This window comes from Zingiber officinale, chromosome 6B, assembly GCF_018446385.1.
Source record: "Zingiber officinale cultivar Zhangliang chromosome 6B, Zo_v1.1, whole genome shotgun sequence".
Taxonomy (NCBI): domain Eukaryota; kingdom Viridiplantae; phylum Streptophyta; class Magnoliopsida; order Zingiberales; family Zingiberaceae; genus Zingiber; species Zingiber officinale.
Window position 1 is genome coordinate 29,622,317 of NC_055996.1, and position 21,688 is coordinate 29,644,004.

General features: G+C 36.5%; 1 protein-coding gene and 1 pseudogene across 1 annotated transcript; both read right to left on the bottom strand.

Moving 5' to 3' along the window:
* Positions 1 to 2,664: 2,664 nt before the first annotated feature.
* Positions 2,665 to 18,913, bottom strand: LOC121992317 (uncharacterized aarF domain-containing protein kinase At1g71810, chloroplastic-like). The gene is made up of 21 exons (XM_042546612.1): positions 18,305 to 18,913; positions 18,155 to 18,199; positions 15,364 to 15,402; positions 12,904 to 13,074; positions 12,663 to 12,815; positions 12,532 to 12,567; positions 11,557 to 11,600; positions 11,175 to 11,265; positions 11,049 to 11,090; positions 10,830 to 10,938; positions 10,593 to 10,707; positions 10,182 to 10,231; positions 10,008 to 10,086; positions 8,446 to 8,496; positions 8,216 to 8,357; positions 7,978 to 8,022; positions 6,877 to 6,981; positions 6,735 to 6,776; positions 3,675 to 3,857; positions 3,189 to 3,308; positions 2,665 to 2,939 (listed from the first exon to the last, which is right to left on the bottom strand). The coding sequence occupies exons 1-21, from the start codon at positions 18,896 to 18,898 to the stop codon at positions 2,835 to 2,837; spliced, it is 2,361 nt and encodes a 786-aa protein (XP_042402546.1). The 5' UTR covers positions 18,899 to 18,913; the 3' UTR covers positions 2,665 to 2,834.
* An 11-nt stretch (positions 18,914 to 18,924) lies between these two features.
* Positions 18,925 to 21,078, bottom strand: LOC121992318 (annotated as a pseudogene).
* Between the last annotated feature and the right edge of the window lie 610 nt (positions 21,079 to 21,688).

The following is a 21,688-nucleotide window of genomic DNA, read 5'->3' on the forward strand; positions in this document are numbered from 1 at the left end:
ACTCGCAACCATTCTTCCGTGTGCTGCTCAAAGGATGATCCGATAAAGCTATAACAAGACACCGATGACCCGAATCTTTAAAATTCAGTGTTTTCCATTGTCGGTATAATTCCATTATTGCTTTACTTGTATTTCAAATTGTAAATTTCTGAGCTTATAGTGATTGCCCAAAGTAAACGCTCAATGAGCGTGAGCCTTGGAGTAGGAGTCGCCACAGGCTCCGAACCAAGTAAAAGAAACTTGTTAGCGATTGCATTGGTTTCTTTTCTTTATTTTGTTGCATAATTCTGAGTTTTTCGAAACGACTGAAATAGCCACGAGCGCTATTCACCCCCCTTCTCCCTAGCGCTTTCGATCTAACAATACATTGACCTCATGTGCCCCCACACGGCTGGTCCTATAGCCATATGAAGAGAGATAAATTAGGAAATTGAGTAGATCATTATATGGGAGGGTATCTCTACTGGCTTCACAGGAAATCAACCTTTATCCATTTCCATAAATCTATCATGTGGTGACTAACTTGATTACCTCTTGACGTTCAATATTGAGATAGTAAATTTAGGACGTATCAATGATATTATATATATATAGTGTGTTGCTCTGTTGCGGACCAAATGTCGCGAACCGCTGTGAACCTCCCCTCGTGGCAGATCCATATATTTTTTTTCTAAAATCGTCGTGTCTTCCTCACTAATTGCTTCTGACCGCACTTAGCCGCCCGGACGCCTGTCCACCACTAGCGGCCTCCAATCGTTTGCCCCGACCTAAACTACAATCTGGGGGATCGTGAACCCAGGGGGATTGTGAACTCAGGGGATCACAATCAATTACGATCGGATTCCGGTTGCGATCCAGCATGATTGCGAGCGGAATCTGATCACTGCCAATCCCAACCGGTTCATGGCCTAATTGCGACCAGATTGCAACTGAAATTCGGTTACAATTAGCCTCGATCTGGTAGAACGTGGTCCGGTTAGAATACGATCACGATCCGATCGAAATCTGGCCACAATCCAGTCAAAATCCGACCGTGATCCAGCTTGGGTCCAGTTACGTTATCCTAAGTAAGGTAACGCTATGGAAGAAAATGAAGATGTGAAAAAGTTTTGGATTTTAGAAAAAAAAATTACATGGACCTGTAACGAGGGCAGGTCAAAATTTGTTCCACATAGATGATAGTAAATGTTTTTTTTTTAATTTTGAAAATACGTATCATATTTATAAAATTGGTGGTTAGAGATGCTTAGTGATACCCGTTGAAAAATATCGTACTTAAAATAACTGAGAGAATAAATAAAATAAATATATTAATTAAATATTTATATATATAATTCAGATATCAAATTCATATAATCCTAGACATGATCAATTCAGCCCACCCGAAGTTTCTCAATAGGCACCGGTAGTAAATTAGAAAATATAGATGGATCATGAGGAATGACCGGTTCAAATACCACAGACATATAATACAAGAGTCTATCCTATTTTTGAATATCGCACCATGTCGCGGGGAATTGCTCACCTATTTTGATGGATGGTCCTGGCTTTATTAATAAGACAACTTTTTTGATGTGATTTTTGTCTAAGAATATATTTATTTAAAAAGGAAAAACTAATGTTTGGAAGAACAAATAAAATTAAATCAAGGGTAATTTTGTATGCAGTCCCTATTGACAAATAAATCTTTACATGCAGTCCCCATCCATGAAAATTTTTATTTTCACTCCCCAGTCAAACATCTTTATCTAATTGCCCATGATATTTTTAGGTACAAAAAGTCTAAAAATCAGTATAAATCCTCTTAAATTGAGTATATTAACTTAGAATCTAGTATATTTTCTATCAAATTGAGTACGATTCTTTTTTCACTTCAAAATATACTCGATTTTAGTTTAATGTGCTGAATTTAATAAGAGTTATATTCATTTTTAGACTATTTGTATCGAAAAATATGAGTGTTAATTTCGATAGAAAATATACTCGATCCTCGTATAAAGTACTAGATTATAGTGTAAAGTGCTGAATTTAACATGAATTATACTTATTTTTAGACTTTTTATACCTAAAAAATAAGAAGGACAATTTTAATAGAAAATATACTCGATTTTTAATATAAAGTACTGACTTTAAAAAGAATTATACTTATTTTTGGACTTTTTGTACTCAATTTTAGAATTTTTGTACCTAAAAAATTTGAGGGGCAATTTAGGTATCAATATTTGCATGAGGAAGTTGAAACAAGTAATACTTTACATGCAAGGAGTGGAAACAAAATTTTTTGGACATGAAAATTACATGTAAAATTAACATTGTGATTGAAGATTTTTCTCTAATTTACCGTTAAATCAATGTGGAGGGCATTTTAATATCCACCGCATACATAGAATTTTGAATCAAATTTATAGGATTTTTTTAATAAATATGAGAATGGTTAAATTTATTACTTCGTATAGTCTTGTATTCAATGTGGTATATCGTAACAGCAGTAAGACTTTTCCACTGGTAGCATAAGAGAGAGCCCCGCAAGTTTACATATATTTAGGGTTTTTTTTTTTTTTTTTTTTTGCATGTTTTTTCCTTAATTGACACATTCTAGATTATCAACAAATTCTCACAAAAATTCATAGCTTAACCTCCGATTCAAATAATAACTAAAAAAAATTGAAAACATATAAATATAATTGTCATTGCATGTGCATAAGCATAAAATTTATTGTTTAATATTGCATGAACACTTCATGTTTGATGTAATTGATTTTGACATATAATTGGCAATGTATATACACATGGCATTTGACCTCAGCAAAAATAGTATCCATCGTATCTGTTCCTCATGAGAAAATCCTCCTGATAGACCTTGCGACTACTCTAGACAGTAACCTCCCGGCCAGATCGGAGGGCAGACGAACTAGTTGTTGTTGGGATTCCTCAGGAAGCTACGAAAACATAAAAGAGAATACATAACTGCAAGTGACAATTTGCAGGAAGAAACTCGAGATCATTTGCATAGAACAGGAAATACATACTTCCGAGTCATGATACTGATAGCTTCTAGCAGAATATGAGAATAGTAGATGGATTTTTTATTTTGTATTTTTTATATCCATGAACACAGACAGTTCAGCCAAATCAACTAACACAAAGAAATGGACATGAAATTCATGAATTATGAACAAGAAATTTACCTCAGGTATGACAGAAAGAAGCGGTAAAATATCCTGCACAGATGTCATTTGATACAGAACGAGAGATACCTCCTCCAAGTCAGCATTCTTGTTCTCTTCTCTATTTGCATATTTTACTTCCTGGAAAGAGGATGTCAGGTATTTTTAACATGAATCGAAAAGTAGGAGCCTCAAAATACTTATTTTGAACACTAGAAATGATCTGTATGTTAAAACTTTGGTTCATACGATGAAATACAATTGATCATGATGATTGGAAGTCGTTAAGATATGTTCTACAGCAAGAATTATTTAACAGTCCAAATACTCAACAGACAAGATAACTGTCAAGTATGCGAAGCAATGCCATGTGATTCTACAGAAGCCTATTTTTTTTTCACTGCAATGGTTGTCAAATGGAGAGGAGGAACCAATGATGCCCACCGCAAATCACCTACCTCTGCGTGATCCTGAATTGCAAAGCACTACAAAACCTGAAAAACTTACAGAATTTGGGTTCTCATTTTTCTGAAGTCTGGATAGGAGTAAGAGAAGGCGACTGAGAGTCCTCAAATTAGCAATATCTTCATCAGCCATTAAGGACGATGAATATGGAACGGAAAGTGGCAGCCTTGCAAAAGCAGCTGATGACACGGAGTCGAGTGTTGCTACACCGAGAGCATCTAATCCCTGCACCAAAACCTGCTTGTCATGATATGCTCGTTTGACAGGATTAAATATCAAGAACTGACGTTTCTTTATGAAAATGGCATTCCGACAATTTGCTTACAGGAATGGAAGTCAAAACGATGCTGATGAAAATTTCTTACATATTTGTGCCCAGTGTGGTTTGGGCATGATATATTAAGAAGTTTTTGTATTAACTGTGAAGGTCGATACCAACTATGTTGCTTAATGTAACGATACAAATTTAAAATTGGTCATTAGTAGATAAGATGAAATACAGACATGCAACTGCTAAAGGAGGCCAATGCTTTATCAACTTTTAGGGACTTTTAAAGACAAAAGTTGATTTCACGAGATTTATATAACGAAAATAATTTGGACATGCAACTTGGAAACGTCAAGCGCATTAGTTTTAAATAGGGGTGAACAAAAGTTCGGTTAAACCGAATCAACCGACCGAACTGAACTTAAAAATTTGGTTCGGTTATTTTAGAAATTCATTTTTTTTAATTATCGGTTATTTCGGGTAGTTCGGTTCATTTTTTAAATTTCAAATTCGGTTAAACCGAATAAACCGATTTTTTTAGCCAAACTGAACTAAACTACGCCACGGTCGTGTCAGGTGCTGGAACACAAGACAAGGCCGTACCAAGTGGCACGACCAGCCCGTGTTCCCTTTTAGACCTCAAATTTTTCTTACTTTCATTTGTCTCGTTTGAAAATTCGGTTAATTCAGTGGAAAACTGAATTAACCGATGTTTTATCGGTTAGTTTGTTCGTTTTTTGTTGGAAGTTCGATTGGTTTGAAAATATTTTGATTTGTTTGGTTTCAATTAAATAGATTATTCCGTTTTAAATCGATTGCTCACCCTTAGCTCTAAACACAAAAGTAAGTTTCAGCAAGTCATATAATTATATAATAGAAATAAGAAAATTTAGAAAGCAATGATGGAAACCTACAAGTTGTGCTAGCACAATTAAAAGACTTCCTAGCGTGATTATGTTCATTCATTCATGATTTCAATCACAAAATTAATTTTGCACGTCCAATCAAGAAGAAGCTTTGAAAGGACGCTTTCCACTAAGTCTATGTGATTGTGCTAGGATGTAAACGAGCCAAGCCGAGCCAAGCTTTATGGTATCCAAGCTTATTTGATAAGGTAATCAAGCTAAGCTGAGCCAAACTTTATGGTATTCAAGCTTATTTGATAACGTAATCAAGCCGAGCCGAGCTTAAAATGAACCAAGTTATTAAAATGATTGTTCAAGTTTGGTTTCTTTTTTATAAGCTTAACCTTGAATCGTTTAGATGTTATCGAGCTCTCAATTCAAGCTTTTTGATTATTTGAAACTTTTGTTGGTGCAATCAACCTCCAGGGTTTCAAAATTTAATAATATACCTAAGTTTGGTAACCACGGGTTGATCTAAACATGACCTGATATTTGAAAGAGAAAAGTAAAATCAGGACTAGATGACTAACAAAGGAAAGTCCTAACCGGAGATTAGGCATGTGAGAAGCCTACAGTGACTAGTCCTAACGAGAAGTTAGACAAGGGAAAGTCTTGGTTGGAAGGATTGGGCAAAAAGTCTTGGCAGATCGAGGACATCGGGCGGGAAGTCCTGGAGGTCGAGGACACCAAGCAAGAAGTCTAGGTAGGTTGAACACCAGAGGTCTAACAAAAAGTCTCTTGGGTCAAAATCAAGCTGAGCAAAAGTCTAAGTGAGTCTGGAGGACTGAAGGCTTGGCAAGGTAAAATCCTAAGGAGTAGACCTTAGGTAGTAAAGTCTTGGAGGAGTTGACTCCAAGGTAAGCCTAGTATGTAAGGTAGATTTATAAGATTAAGGCTTAGGTTGCTTGTTTGTTATTGTATGCTTGTCTTGGAGGAACCGGAGCTGGAAGCAAGATTGGAGGAGCAAACAGACACAAACGGAAGGCAACCGAACACATGGCCTAGACCTAGTCAGGTCCAGGTGCCTAGATTGTTTCCAGGCGCTTGGAGTCCAAGGTGACATGTGCCTTGGACCAAATCTAATCAAGTCAGGATAACGGCGTGGCGAATTCGGATCGGATAGACACTAAGCTGGAGGGCCTTAGAGGCTTCCAGGCACCTGGAAAGTCATTATAAAAGTGACTTCGATCAGAGCTTCAGGATCATCCATTCTTCATACTACTCTCTGTGCTCGAAAGGAAAGTTACGACACGAAGCTATGTGACCAGGGAAGCTACAGGAGGGGTGCGCTGCACTCAGGACTTCCGGATCGGCCGCTTGCTTGGTTTGCTTATTACAAGTTGTACTTGATTATTTATCGTTTGTGCTTGTAACTCAAACTGTAAGACGAGTTTCTTTGTCTCTAGAAAAGCTTCTGGAAAGGAGACCACTAGTGGACTCACGCTGAGGGCGTAGGCCTTGGGAACCAAGTAAAATCCCGCGTGCATTCTTGCTTTATTTTATATTCCGTTGCTACTAACAACTTTGATAGAACAAACGAAAGAACAACAAAAACAAACGATCGAGATTGGGCGAACACTAAGTTTGTTAACGAACGTTCAGTTCATTTATGGCCCTAAGCATAGATTGGGCGACTATTAATGACTAATGGTGGTAAAAAGGTGATAACTCTCACCCCAGGTGTCTCTCATAGTCCGTCCCCAGTTATGTGAAGGGAGGTAAATCACGGATGACTACTAGCTCAAGTAATAACCAATACATGGGAGAGGGCAGGAACCTGACTACTAACCAAGAATTGACCCCCTAGACCTTTTGGTGGTAACACCCCATGCACAAGCCAACTTCCCGTCCCGAGGGGACAACCATTAATGACTAATGAGAATATGACAACAGGATGCAAAATAAAATCAATAAATATATATTATGCACCTTAGCAAATTCTTGAATAAGTATTTCCCTTAAAAATGCACCCTGCAGATGGAAAGAGAAACTGACCATTAATAGGCTGAGTAAGGTAGGCTTTCAACAATCAGGAAAATTAAATAACATAAATTTGCAAATACTTTGTCACCTTTTCAGTCAATGTAAATGAAAGAACTTGACTTATTACTCTCCTTGAACCATTTCCCTCCGGTTCTTTCCTAACCAGTGATTCTTCTGTCTTTGCCCGAAGTGACTGTAGCAAATATTTTACAGGATAAGATACAGCAAATAGATCATCATCATCTAAAAGCGTACAAGGAAAGTTGTGATGCTTTTCCAAAAAACAGAATTGGGCTAATAACTAATTATCATGATAAAATCACAAGAATTTCAAGCACAGTTTTACAGAGCACGTGTGATCAAGAAGCAAAAGGATCTAGATACATACTTTCACTTCATCAATACGACCTTAGTTTTATCTTTTCATTCTCTTTAGGTTTTATGTAACAGAATTACTTGATGGAATAGAAGTCAGCCTCTATGAACTTAACCTTCCATTCTAATGAAATATATTTTTCTCGTATCACTATCACCTTGATGTGATGCAGGCAAATCGTTGAAGGATAACTAGATAACATAGCAACAAGAAAAGGTATGTAAAGACAAGCCTGAATTATCATTTAGAAAAAAACAACTGATTGTTTAAATGAAATTTATGAAAATGACAAGCAGTTATGTCAGTGGAAACATACTGCAAAAGTCTCACTTTTACATTCAATCACTCAAGTCAGAAGCTTTTGTTGACCTTAGCTCACAGTTTACCCTTCAAGATTTGCCTCAAAACATTAAAGGTTCGACAATCCTAAAACTTTGGAATACACTAAAGTATGGATCAATAGGAGGCAGAGAATGGAACTATACAAGGATTAAGGATCATACATTCTTCTATGGGAAAAACAAAAAGCTTCCATAGTAGTGAATTTTCATCGCAAGACACCAAGATGCAACCGTATCTGTTAAGAACATAAGTGAGCTATATGATACAACTGTATATGTTAAGAGAATAACAAAGTTGTCAAAGTAGGCAACTATGAGAAGCCAATACATATGCCTATGCACTTCCGAAATCATCCATTCATCATGAGTAAAAAATGAGAGGTGTAATGAAGCCAGTCTTTTCTGTCAGTAATTAAAAATGTTTGTTACTAATTATAGTTAAGAAGAGCCTTCATGGAAAAAGAAATACAACCTCAGTGAGTAATGATTCTAGACGATCAATCCTGAAAATTCCTTCCTGATACAAGGAATAGAACAACATTGTCAGCATCAAGTAAAAGTAACTTTATAGTCAGCTTATAAGAGTGTTAATGTGGTCATGAGACTCGTAACCAGACTGTAGAAAACTGCAATTTATGAACAATATCTGCAAAATTCTGCTTAATATGAAATATAATGAGACAATGTGAAAAAAGTTGAATATGATAAACCTTATACAGAAGAGTTTGCAATGTAGATTGAAGCTGAGGTGAGCTATCAGTCAGAACCTTTCTTGCAATCCAAGGATATGAACTACTCAAAACTTTATAGTTTGGATCAAAACTGATCGCAATGCCCTCCAAGACAGCAAGACTGAGAAAGAAAGAAAAAGATTCGATAATGACAAGAAATAGCATCCTTTATCAAAAAGTTAAGGAACCAGAGCCCTTCATGTGGTTACCTTCTAATAACAAGAGAAAAATAAGATGGTATCTGAAACTTAAATTTGTACCTGAACAAACAAAAAGAAAAAGCTTTAATGTGGGACGGTAGAATAGTAGAGATTTTCGTGATAAAAAGCATGATGTAATACTATCAACAGTTTTATAGAGTTACCATACAAAGAATATAGCAAGAAGCTAGAAAATTGTAACTTTAACATATAGAGCAGACCACAGTTTAAAAGATTCTTTGGTGCTGATAGGCACGGATAGAATTTACCTTTTTCACCCACTGACCAACAAGTAATAACACTCGAGACAACACTCGAGACAGTGATTTCAACTGTCATATGGCACCCAAGACAGTGATTTCAGCTGTCATATGACATCCAAGACAGCAATTTCACCTATCAGCTTCATCATGCTGCCAGCTCAAGAGGTGATAACACCACCGGCTTGAGGCGGTTGCCAATCATGAATGCCACTTGATGGCACCCGATGACACAACTTCAACTTTTAACTGATTTGGTGTTCAATTAAGCAATAAAACAACTCCAGTTTTCAACAAAACAGCTCCAAACTACTCTAAATCAGGACGGTTTCATCACAGTGGCATCTAATTCAGTAATGAGTAATAGAACAACTCCAATTCGATCAAATAGGGGTTTCAAGTAAGCCCTCTTCCCCCCTCTCCTCTTATCTTCTTCCTCTCCTCCTCCTCCTCGTCTCTATTCTTTTTCCTCTTCCCTCAACACTGGCATTCTTCCTCTTCTACTTTCCCTCTTCTCCTTGTCACACCTCCCATACCATCTCAAGTTGTCTGAGAATTAAAACATAGCTTGGCTCGAGATTTCAAATCCTGGAGCAGACAACCACAAGCGCATTTGCCAATGAACTAGTTAGGCTAATACAACCATAGAAAGTATAAACTATACAATCACTTATTAATAGTAATAATATTAAAATCCATATCCTTGTTTCAGCTACTTTATTTAGCATCAACCTGCATTGATAAGTTTGAAGTTTGGACAAATTAGCACATCCATATATTAGATTATATTAATAAGAAAAATATCACCATCCACAACCACAAATCAAAAAACCTTATAATGATTATTATGTCACTCCAAACTGAATTATGACGGATGAAGAAATGTTCTAGTAAAAATCAATCAGTTATGGTTAGAGTGAGAAATACATACTTGCAATTTCTAAACACTTTCAGAACGATTGCAAGCAAAGTGACCATGTATAATTATACATTATTGAGATTCACTGAAATACAAAATGCTGCAAATCTCATAAAACCTACATATATAGAAATAAGTAGATGATATATTGCAGCATGTGGTGTTGCTGCAATAAGTAGATGATATATTAAGACCATTTTCACTCCAGAGAGTATTTGCCATATTAACGCCTGACTAAAGAGGAACTGCCAAATTCAAACTAGAAGCTGCCATTATAAGTTCTAAGATGCACTTACGAGATTCTTTTCACTTTTGAGAAAAAGAATGGAAAAAAACAATATGTTAAACTATGAAATATACAAGCCATAAAACTTTACTCAATATCAACATACATGGTCTGTCCAAGATTTCCAGACAAATCACCAAAACTTATATTTCTAACTCCTTTGTTCACAGCATTCTGAAAAACACCTGCAAATCAATGCAGTTTCTAGATTAGCATGTATTTTTTTAAAAAAAGAAAGTTAGTGTTTATTAGCTGAGATGATAGACGAAACATAAAGAACCTGTCAATGCCTTTGCAACTTCATCCTTTTGTGCAGTTGGAGGAAGGAGACTGTAACATATACAAAAAGTCCAGTCTAAGATCCAACAAAACAAGTAGCATAAAAATGCTTCTCCTCAAGCTTTCATGAGAACTTCTATGAATGTACATTGGGTTTAAATAAATCTACCATTGCTCAGATGCATCTCTTAACCTTATCTTACCTTTAGCAAAACCATGCACAGATGCATATGGACAATATTACAATGCAAATAACATGTGGCACAAACCAAGTGCATAATATTCTCATTCTTGGGAAAACAAAATAATGTCAGTTTCAGACAGCATAAGCAATTCATACTGATTAATTATGTTCATTAGGCATTCTTAACTACTTCCATACAACAAGAATTCACTATATGTTTTGCCTTACCCAAGAATAACAAAATCATTTGATAAAGCATCAAAATCACGATTAACCAGGTGAAGGCATGCTTGAATGAATCCATCTTGAAGTTCTTGCTTAAATTCACCCATCATCCCAAAATCTAGAATACCAAAAACATGCACTTATCAGTATCATAATTGCAAGTACTAGAGCATGCACTCGAGTTATAGGATTGAATTTCTCTATGCATGTCCCAAGTGATATAATGTAGGTCTAGCATACCTAAATAGGCTAGTTTTCCATCAGATGTTCGCAGGAGATTTCCAGGATGTGGATCTGCATGATAAAATCCATGTTCTAAAAGTTGGGAGAGCGAACAATACACTCCTACCTGTAATTATAAGGCAATGATATCCCATTGGTAGTAAATGTCAATAAGACAATAAAAATCAGGAATCAGCCAAATGAAAGTAACAAATAAAATTAATTCTGGATTTCTACCTCCACAAGATAGAGATCTTTGATGTCAGATAACTTCCTCCCCTATAAATTAGACAACTAAAGAAAAATGAGCATGATTTCTTGTATAAATCTATAATTATAAAGAAGGAAATATTAGAGGGTAACCTCCACCCATTCCATGACAAGGACTCTGCGGCTAGTTTGTTCTAAATACATTTCTGGTACAACGACATCCCGTAGTCCTCCAAAGAGTTTCCTAGTTCAGCATTTGCACAGAAACCTTGTAATTAGCTTAAATAAATGAACTCAGGTTTTGGTGATAAAGACATCTTGAAAGTAAGAATGCACAACCTTGATATTACATTTCCCTGTTTTAATTGTTGTATCTTAGTTAGACAGAATTTTAGCATCTAAAGGGGCCATTGAATCTATAATCTAAAACAAGTGTTTTATTATATTCATTTGTTTTAGAAAAGCTATCACAAGTTTCTTTAGAACTGAGATTAAGTAGAATATATGATATGATTAAATTATCTTAGCTTTTAACCTGAACTTCAGTCCATTCATTGCTTCAGCACGGTAATCCATCTCCTGCATCAAATTGATTTACCTGTATTCAATGAGAAGAACAAGCATATGCTCATGTTTGTGTTTGCCTCTAAGAATTGAAACTCAGATGCACAAACATCAAAATTAACCATGAAAATAAAAAAAACTGTATGGTCTTCTAAAAGAAATGTGAAAGAAGGAAAAACAGGAAAAGCCCTATTCGGGAAAAAAAATCATGAAAGTTCAAGGAATTAAAGATGACAATCTGAAGAATAAATTGTATTAAAGAGGCAAAGAAAGATCAAACACTGTTAGTATGGCCAAAGAAATTACATTAGAAGAGTTCTACGAAGAGTCAACTGTATATTGAAAATTTGAAATATCATTGTGTATCAAAGCAGAAATTATAGCAAACAGTCAGATGATATAACAGAATAAAATATAACATACTAGAAGCTTACAGTTATCTTGAAATGAAGTGTTTTGGTTTGTGGAAAATTTCCAATTTTTTATGTTTTAAAATTTCTATTTCTCACAAAATAATTGGAAATTTAAAACAGCAAAAAAAAAACATTTGCTATCAAAATTTTTTTACCCCATTGTGTATTAAAAATTACTTTTTATACAAAAGATGAATACTCTTCTCAAAAATAAGAAAAGAAAATATGAAACTATAACAATTTTTAAACTGTTTCCGGCTTTCCATTACCAAGCAAGACAGTGTTTTAGAAAAATGTCAGACCTAAGAACTGCCCAACTAGCTCAGTATGGGCAAGTAAAAACAAGAATCATTGCTATTTTTGTATCCATTTATTAATGCTGAATTCCCAACAGAACTAAGTACCATTAATTGATATTCAACTATTAAACCTTAATTCTCATCTCAATATCATACTTCTGATAAATAATCGCCCATAGATTATCCATCCTTGAAGCACAAAGATTTAAACAACTATAGAGATATTTTACATACCCGAAATAAGCTTGATGCCCATTCATCAAGCACTGCCTGCAAACAAAATGCTTAAGTATTTATTATCAGAATAGAAGCAGCAAATTCATTAGTCATTGGACTGCTTTAACAACTATAGGTTCTTGAGCTACCTGAAGGTCAGTATTCAGTTTGGCAGCTCTCCGAACAACCCCTGCAATATAACGCAGGATAAAGATATCTAATGCAATTGCTGCTTGAACTCCAGGTCTTTGCACTTTCACAGCAACAAGTTTCCTAGAAGAATGAAGTCTGGCCTGATATACCTGCCATTTATTATAATAAAATGTTTAGTTGGTTATGCCTTGAATTTTCCATTTTATTAACTAAGATAAAAAAAAGGACAGTAAAAACCTGCCCGAGGGATGCTGCAGCAATAGGCTCAGGTGAAATCTCTGAGAAAAGCATTTCTATTGGTTGTCCAAGCTCTTCCTCTATCATACTAAAGGCAATCTCAGTTGAGAAGGAAGCAATCCGATCTTGCAACAATGAAAGCTCATCTAAGTATGCAGGTGGAATCACATCCTAAGGAAAAAAAATTCACATAAACATTAGAGAAGAAAACACGAAAAACCTAACATTGATTAACCTTAAACTATTTAAAACAGAATCACATCCATGTCGCATACTAGAGAAACCCCATGTACATGATAGCTGGATTAGAATATTTCCAAAAGGCACTTTATCATGAATACACAATATTGACTAATTACTTGCACTTTACCACCCTATATTGCATAAAGTACAAGCTCTTATCACTCAATTTCTAGATATTTCATAAGGTAAAGTTAGTGCTTAAGAAGCAAATATGGTTATTCTTTTAGCTTACACTTCAGAGTAAACTTTATCATATGATCTATTTGTTAGTGAGTTGAGAACCCTAAGAAAATGATAATCCAGTTAGTCTCATTGACTATATCTGGGGTGACCGGCCCGGCCCCACGGAGTTTTCCCACCGGTCACCAGGGTAAATAGGGAAGCGCACGCGGCAGCCAGCCCAGAAGCCCAGCATCCTTTGATTACGCCCTCCATTTAGAGGAAAAATTCCTGCAAATACGCCATAGTTGGGGTTCAAATCGCGGGTGCTTGGGTGACAACCTCCTACCGCGGCACCATAGCCCCGGGGACCAGAGGAGGAGGGGATAAATAGCGCACTTGCAAATAAAAATTATTCTCTTACCATGGTTTCAACAAGGGCAAACACATTAGTATAAGATAGATAAACATGCAAATACAAACATACCAAGAGACAAGCAGCTTTACGTGGTTCACAACCCCTAGGTTGCTAGTACATGGCCTATGCACACAATGTCTACTAACTTTCTCCCCTTCAGTAAAATGTCGAAGGTGGAGAAACCTCTTAGTACATTGTTGGAGTAAAAACAATACAAGCTTAAAGAGGAACAATGTAAATCTCTTATTTTGTGTGTTGGTGAGTTGCCTCGAGCCTCTGATTCATTTTATAGCCTCCATCTTGAATTGCATTGTTTGTTGACATGTCAAGTTTTCATTGACCGGAAGGCCTTCCGGCCAACCGGATGATGTTGGTTCATTTTGTTGGTTTCATCCAAGAATAGGCCTCATTTATCCGATGTCGTTGATGTGGCAGCCTTCCAGTCTACTAATCCTCTGATTAATTGTGATCTCTAACTGCCTCATCCAGATCTGACCTGGATCATATTCCATGTGTACTTCTAGTGATCCATTTTTGGTTGCTTGGATCTCCTGGATAAAGATAGTATTTTATCTTGTGCATCAGTCAATCAATTTCACTTCTAGTCAACCAGAATTTTGATAGCTCGGAATATTATTTGGGCCGCTTGGAACTCTGACTCTAGTCTACTAAGACCAATCCGCCTAAGTTGAGTTTTACCGTCCTCCAAGTACACATACACTCAGCTTATCTTACAATAGTTTACCTAGGCATCCTTCCACCCAACTTCTTGTCCCTCGGATGCATCGAGCCTTCTAGCTCACTCCTCGTGCTTCCTTCTCGCTCCATCAATATACTCTTCCGCCAAACCTCTCGTCCCTTGGATGCACTAAGCTCCGTTCCTATGTCATCCTTCTTGCATGCTTGCGTCTTCTACTCTAGGTACATTTTTCTTTGAAACTCCTCCTTCTAGTCCCTCGGGTGTCTCAGGTCACCATTTTCCGTAAAGCAATGGACCTTGAGTCATTGAGTGTTCTTGTGTTTTCTCCTAAGTCCTATGCACTTAAACACATAGATAACAAGGCAAGGTCTAACTTAAACCTTCTTACCCAAGCATCAAAACCATGGTTAAACCACTCGGGGTACTAACACTATTAATTTGAAACACAAATACAATAGAGCACTTGTATATCTCTGTTATTAGAAACTAATATGAAAGGTTGAAAGATGCTTGAATACATAAGATATCATTAGAAATTTTTGATTTTTTTAGTTATAAGCATGCAACCTTCACTAAAAGTAAATTTTTTGTGATAATTGTTGGGTAAGACCAAGAATAAATAGGAAAAAGATATGTATAACAAGATAATCAAGATATTGTATAAAGTTCTGACACACAAATTCATGAAAATGTAAACTACAACAATTCAAGCATGACATGGAAATCTGATATCATTGTTGCTAATTGATCATTTTGTTATCATATGTCTAGTGGTTAAGATTCATAAACATTGCAATATCATATAGTTGTGGATGAGAGGCAACTGGATTTCTGGTCTGTAGATGATAAATTGCTATTGATAAGAAGGCAAATGATTCTGGATAAAATTATGAAATAAGTAAGTGGTGACTTATGTAAGGTAGAAGAAGGTCAAACTTACTGGTCTTGATGACACAGCTTGAGCAATTTTAACGAATGCCTGCAATTTGATTGGATAAGTAAATAAAGCTCAGCTCCATTGGGATGTAAACTCATAAACAGTAGTTGGAAAAAATACAATAACTAAGTTTATATACAGAAGATAGTATCATCCGAACAAAAGCAATAAAGCCCGATAATCATTCAGTAAGAAAAAATCATGATATTTGACAAGGAACACAAAAGCAAGCATTCTTAAAAAAATGTATTATATTCAACCAATAGCTGAGTTGTGGCATTAAGTTTCTGGTACTATTACTATAAAGATATAAGATAAAAAGTTGATGATTGAAATAGAGGAGCAATCTTAGAGTCCGTTTGCTTGGATAGAAAATATGAGAGTAAGAGGGGAAAGTGACATAAAAGATGTAATATATAATAGACTTGTAAATTTGTCATTCTTTCTCTCCTCCCTTCTTCCTTTCAGCTCAAGTAAATGGACCCTTAGTGTTATTGTTGTGTTACCCTTAGATTAAGAGAAATTTTCCACAATTCCAGAATAAGATATGGCACACTTTATAAGTCCAAGTGTTGGACAATAAGAAAATAACATCTTCAAAAATTTGAAGTGGTATATATGAGAATGCAAAGATGGATATGTGAGATTAGAATATTAAAATTTTAAAAATAATAATTAAGAGCTACTAAATATAGCTCCAGTGAATGATAAAAAAATAAAATATAATGAAATTAACATGTCCAAAGGTCATGTTACCTTGATAACATAACAATTAAAAAATAAGGGATTATACATAACCTTACACATATCAATGGCAGCTGTTAGGACTTTTGTCCCTCTCTGTGTTTAGGTAGCAAAGGATTTTAATGAGTTGCGCAAAGGGTTTAAGTTAGATTTGTGGTTTTATCTAATTTGTGTGTTAACTTGCGTAGAACCTACTATGCATACAAGTTGACTAACGGTCCAATACCCCAAGTTTAATCTGATTGGTAATTGAATTAATCTACTGGTGACTAAGGATCAGTCTACTAATGGCTCAGATCTTGAGAAACAACAGAAGGTTTTCAAGTTGACTGGTCAAGTCAACTGAGATCCCTTGGAAGATAACAGAAGGTTCTCACTAATTAGTCAACTGATGCTACAGTGACTTATTCAAACACAGCCGAAGATGAAATTTTCAATGGCATAATTTGGATAATTTTTAGTGGATTAGTCGACTGGTGACTGCCACATCAATATACAACATGATTCGAAGTAAGGGTTACAAAAGAGACTCAAGGGCTGAGAGACAACACATAAAACCAGTGCAAACAATACCAAAATTTTGTCTCCACAAAGAACTTTATTGTAAACCTTGTTTCAGTTTTTCTTTTATGTAATGTTGATAATTGTAAAATTTCTTCACCTCCAGTTAAGCTTAATTGAAGAGGAACAAGATAGTCAATTTTAGGGTTGATCCACCTAATGGATGGTATGCCATGGATGTAGCGATTCTAGGAAATTGTGAACCACGTTAAATCAAGAAGTCTACTCAGGTAATTTTTCTATTTGTATTCTTTTATTTCCGTTGCATCTCTATATATATATTTGTAGCATAGTAACAGAAAAAAATGGTATCCCCCCCCCCCCCCCAAACGGGCACACGATCCAACAATAACAAGGATAAATTTAAATACATTCTCACATTATCTACATATTATCATTCATGCATAAGTGAATAATATAACATTATTTAGCAAATATACATACTTGTAACATGCATGAATGCATTGTATTAATACAAGAGTATCATATCAGACATTTTTGTAAATTAGAGCGGTGATTAAACAATTTAAACTTGTAAATGCAACGAACTCAAATGGTAATTGTCATGGGAACATCATCAGAATATTTTTATCAATATACTTCTAAACTTCTAAAAAAATAGGTATAAATTGAACAAGAACAGGAAAGAAAGTGTGGCTACCTCCTAGGATTTTATATTTTTATATAGTCAAAAGTTCCTATTTGGAAGTGAATGTTAGTCCCTAGAGGAAGAGAGCAATAAATTGTGGTGATCTAAATGGAATTGACCACTCGTTCAAACTATTTACAAAGCAGGGTGACCCAACCAATTTCCAAATATCAAATTCTCGAAGCCTTGGAGGATTACCCATACCTTATAATAAGGTTGTGAGAACCTAAAATATTTTGGGGTATAAATTACAAATAATTGCAGAAGTCTTGTGGCAAAAAGGACTTGACAAATAACTTAATAAAATGAGGGCATTACAACTAAAATTTTGTCCAATTCAATGATTAATTTAGAAGTGGTATTCAAATTTAGCTAATTCAACCAACGTTTGCCCAAGATTGAGGTTTAAAAAAAAAAAAGGAAAGCAAAGAAAGGAACCAAATAAGATTAGGTTTATTTTTTTGGGTTATTGGCAGGGAATAACAACGTAAATTTCAAAGTATTATGGACTGTTAGAAGTATTCACATTCAGGTGATATTTCTCTCTCTCTCTCTCTCTCTCTCTCTCACACACACACACACGCACATTATTCAATTGTAGTAGATCATAATGAGTGATCACTGATCAAACTGAAAGAGGAATCACAAAAGTTTATAGGGATTGGCAAATCCCAAACAGTTCCAATATAGAAACTTTTATTTTCATTCCAGAAAATAATTTATTAGAAATGTGGAGTGTATATATATATCCACTTTTTTATCACAAGGAAGTCAACAAATTTATCAAACTCATGACAAACTGAAGAAAGGCTCAATAAAAAGTATAGACATAGAACCTACAGGTCCAAGCTCCTGCAGTATTGCACGTAGCTCCGCAGCTCTAGTCTGTGGTCAAGAAGTTAAGAAACTCTTCCTAATACCATCCGAAATAAATAATCCAATAAAAAAAGGAGTCAAAATCAACCAAAATAAAAGGAGAGAGGTGCTCACTTCAAACATCTCATCGGAGCGGTCCGACACGCTATCAATGTATCTCTCAGCGAACCACCGGCCGAAGGCAACAGTGATCTGGATAAAGCGCCGGAGCACCAAAAAGGGCCTTCGGCGGTAAATTGCGGCGATTGAGGGGAAATCATAAAATCGTAAAAACTCGGCCTCAGAGGAAGCTCCTCCCTCGAATAGATATCCGGAGTACTTGGTGAAGGCGTCGACGTCGTCGGACACGGCGACCGCCGGCGAGGGGGCCGTCGCCAGACTCCACGGAGGCAGGCGGAGGAGCGAACGCCAAGGGCGGCCGCGGGGAAGGGATTTGGCAAGGACGTAGGGTTTGAGCCCGGCAGGGAAGAGGGAGGAAGGAAGTAGAAGAGGCATCTGGAGGAAGAGTGACTGAGTGGGCGGAGGCGGCTTGAGGAGGAAGAAAGGAGGTAGAGGTTTGTCTCCAACCACATCCGTCCGTTTACGTGGTGACGAACCTTGTTCCACGTGTCGCACACTGAGAGGCAAGCAAAGGCTTAATTTGAACCACGAGTAGCCGATCTGCGTTGGATGTGGCTGGGCTCCAACCTGACTTAAAATTTTAAACATTGGGCACAACAATAAACATCAACCACGGGAGCAACTGATTTCAGTAGCTTGGATTTCCAAAACTCTTTCAACATCATCATAATCATTCATAAGAAAAAAAATAATCAAATGTTCATAATGTAAACATGATAACAGAGATTAATTTTTAACTTTCCAAAATTCAATTGGACTCCGTGGCAGCCTGTGTCACACCATGCTTCACCAGCAACTTCTCCGGCAGTTCTGGCTTGCATACCTGATACTTCACATCTCCACTGGGCAAGCTGCACCTTCAGGCTTGCTCAGCACCTTCAGAGCAAGCTGCACAGCTTCCTCGGGCATGATCTCATCCTTGTAGTCTTGCTTCAGCATCGACTGCGCTGCCTAGTTGTTGGAGCCGATAGCGGCTGCCTTCCATCCGCTGTAATTGCCGCTAGGGTCACTCATGTACAGCTGGAACCCGTAATTCTTGTCCCAACCTTCAAAGAGGAAGGGGAAGCACCAAAAGGTCGGAGGCCGCCAAACTGGGTATAGCCCTGCTTTGTGTCACAAAGGGATTGAACCAATTGCTCCACGGGCATCCTTTCCTGGTAGCCAAAGGTGTAGCGCTGGGCCTGAACTCCGGCTGTGTTGATGAGGATGTTTGCATCTGACATGATTCCGGCAACAACACATGCAAGGTGGTCATCGATTTTGTACATCTTTTCGGTGGAATGAGATGTCAGAAAGAGTTTGGAGGTCACCTTCTTCTCACCAACTAGGATTACACCATCTTGTGCTAGGATGCCCATAGCTGCCCCTGCATTGCCAATGGCCTCCATCACATACTCGACTTGGTAGAGGCGACCTTCAGGGGAGAAAATTGTAGTGCAGCTATCCTAGCGGCAAGACATTCTTGATCGTTATTAAGACAAATTTAAAATAAAAAATAAAAAAATAATAAGTGCTTTGATTTACCCAACAACGTAGCAACAAAGGCTTGCGCAATTTTTTCAAATGTCTAATCTATCATGGCACATTATTAGGCTTCTAAGTCTCTGTAAATGCATTATCAAAGAAGATTCAAAAGGGGCTCAGACAAGCTTTTAGTGGTCTGCTTATTTATGTTGCTGAACTTATTGCTTCATCAATATCACAGATATGTTTGAATCTTTTCTTGATTCTTGATCAACTAATCTGTTGATTTTCAAGACACTAAATTTTGACAACAAAGAGCCTTCAGTTGGTTTTTTTCAGGTCAAGTTAGATATTCATTTGACAAAAAAAAAAAAACATTCGTCATTTCTGCTGCTTATCCATTAATATTATATATGTTCCTTGAACTCTTACTATTTTCAAGAGAGGTAGGCACAAAGTAAAATCTTCTACCAGATTTCGCAAACATTAAAGAATAAATAAATCATCTAGCGTAGGGTCGAAAACTAGGACAGCTTATTAACTTATTACTTTAGCTCGCGACCATGATAAAATCAGTAATAATTCCGGAATAAAAACATAAAAATGACATTTCGAAGCATACAATCAAAGTTGGTCTATCAGATTTTGGCAGAGAAATAGGAAGGAAAAAAAAACAAAAATAAGAAGCCAAATCGAGTTATCCATGAAAGAAGGAATAAATGAATAATACATAAAAATAATACATGTTATATGATTTGCAGAAAAAACAACAGAAGATTACATAGTCGAGATCAGACGGAAGCAAAGAAACTTTTATCTGCATAAACTGTGGATTCCACAGTTTAGTAACGACAGATCCAGAACAATACAGATCGGAAGTGTATCATGTCACAAAACCCTAATTATATAGAACTAGAAATTGAGGAAAACAGACGAGGAATGCAAATTTAACTAAAAAGGATAAGGAAATATGATTCAGAAGAAAATTTACCTTTGTTGAATGCAAAATCGTCACTTTGGGATCTCCGGAGCGGCGGAAGGAGTAGATCGGAGCGCCGAAGAAGACAAACCTCATGAAAGACCTGCTTGAACCCCAAGAAAAATGGTCTGGTTCTTAGACTTGTAAGTTGTAACTGCAAATGGGTTGTTATCCGATCGAGCTATTTGGGAACGAAATCCGATAGAAAGGGTGGTAGGTAGGGCCGTAAACAAGTCGAGCCGAGACGAATTTTAGGGTATTTAAGTTTGTTTGATAAGATAATCGAGCCGAGTCGAGCCGAGTTTAAAATGAACCAAGCTTTTAAAATGAGTGTTCAAGCTTGGCTTGGTTTTTTTTTTATGAGTTTGAGCTTATTTGAAGCTTGGCTTGAGCTTGGTTCGTTTAGATGTTATCAAGCTCTCAATTCAAGCTTGGTTCGAGCTTGGCTTGAGCTTCGTTCAAACATCAGCGGCCCCCCTAGAGCCGGTCCCACGGATATGAAGGGAGGTAAATACAGGTACACAGGTGGAAAGTGCATAGCGGAGACGTTAACCCCAGGCAGTGACACCCCGGGGATCGACCCCTGAACCTTTCAGCCACAGAACCATGCACTCCCCATCTGTGCTACGCCAGCTTGGCTTGAGCTTGGTTCGAGCTTAGCTTAAGCTTGGTTCGAGCTTGGCTTGAGTTTAGTTTGAACTTGGTTCGTTTAGATGTTATCAAGCTCTCAATTCAAGCTTGTTTGATTGTTTGAAACTTTTAATTATTTGATTGGTTATTAAGATTGATAATTTAAATTTATTTATTTATTTTATTTTATTTTATTGTTTATTTAACATATTGAAAAGAATTTTATTAATAAATATTATTCGTGAACATTTTTCACGAACATTGTTCACGAACGTTGTTCACGAACGTTGTTCACGAACGTTAAC

Excerpts from the sequence above, each read along its gene's own strand:
- LOC121992317 (XM_042546612.1), bottom strand. The coding sequence starts at position 18,898 with ATGTTTAAAATTTTAAGTCAGGTTGGAGCCCAGCCACATCCAACGCAG. Across the intron at positions 10,087-10,181 it reads AGTTGCAAAGGCATTGACAG|GTGTTTTTCAGAATGCTGTG; the intron begins GTTCTTTATGTT and ends ATTGATTTGCAG. Across the intron at positions 3,858-6,734 it reads TTATTCAAGAATTTGCTAAG|GGATTAGATGCTCTCGGTGT; the intron begins GTGCATAATATA and ends GTTTTGGTGCAG.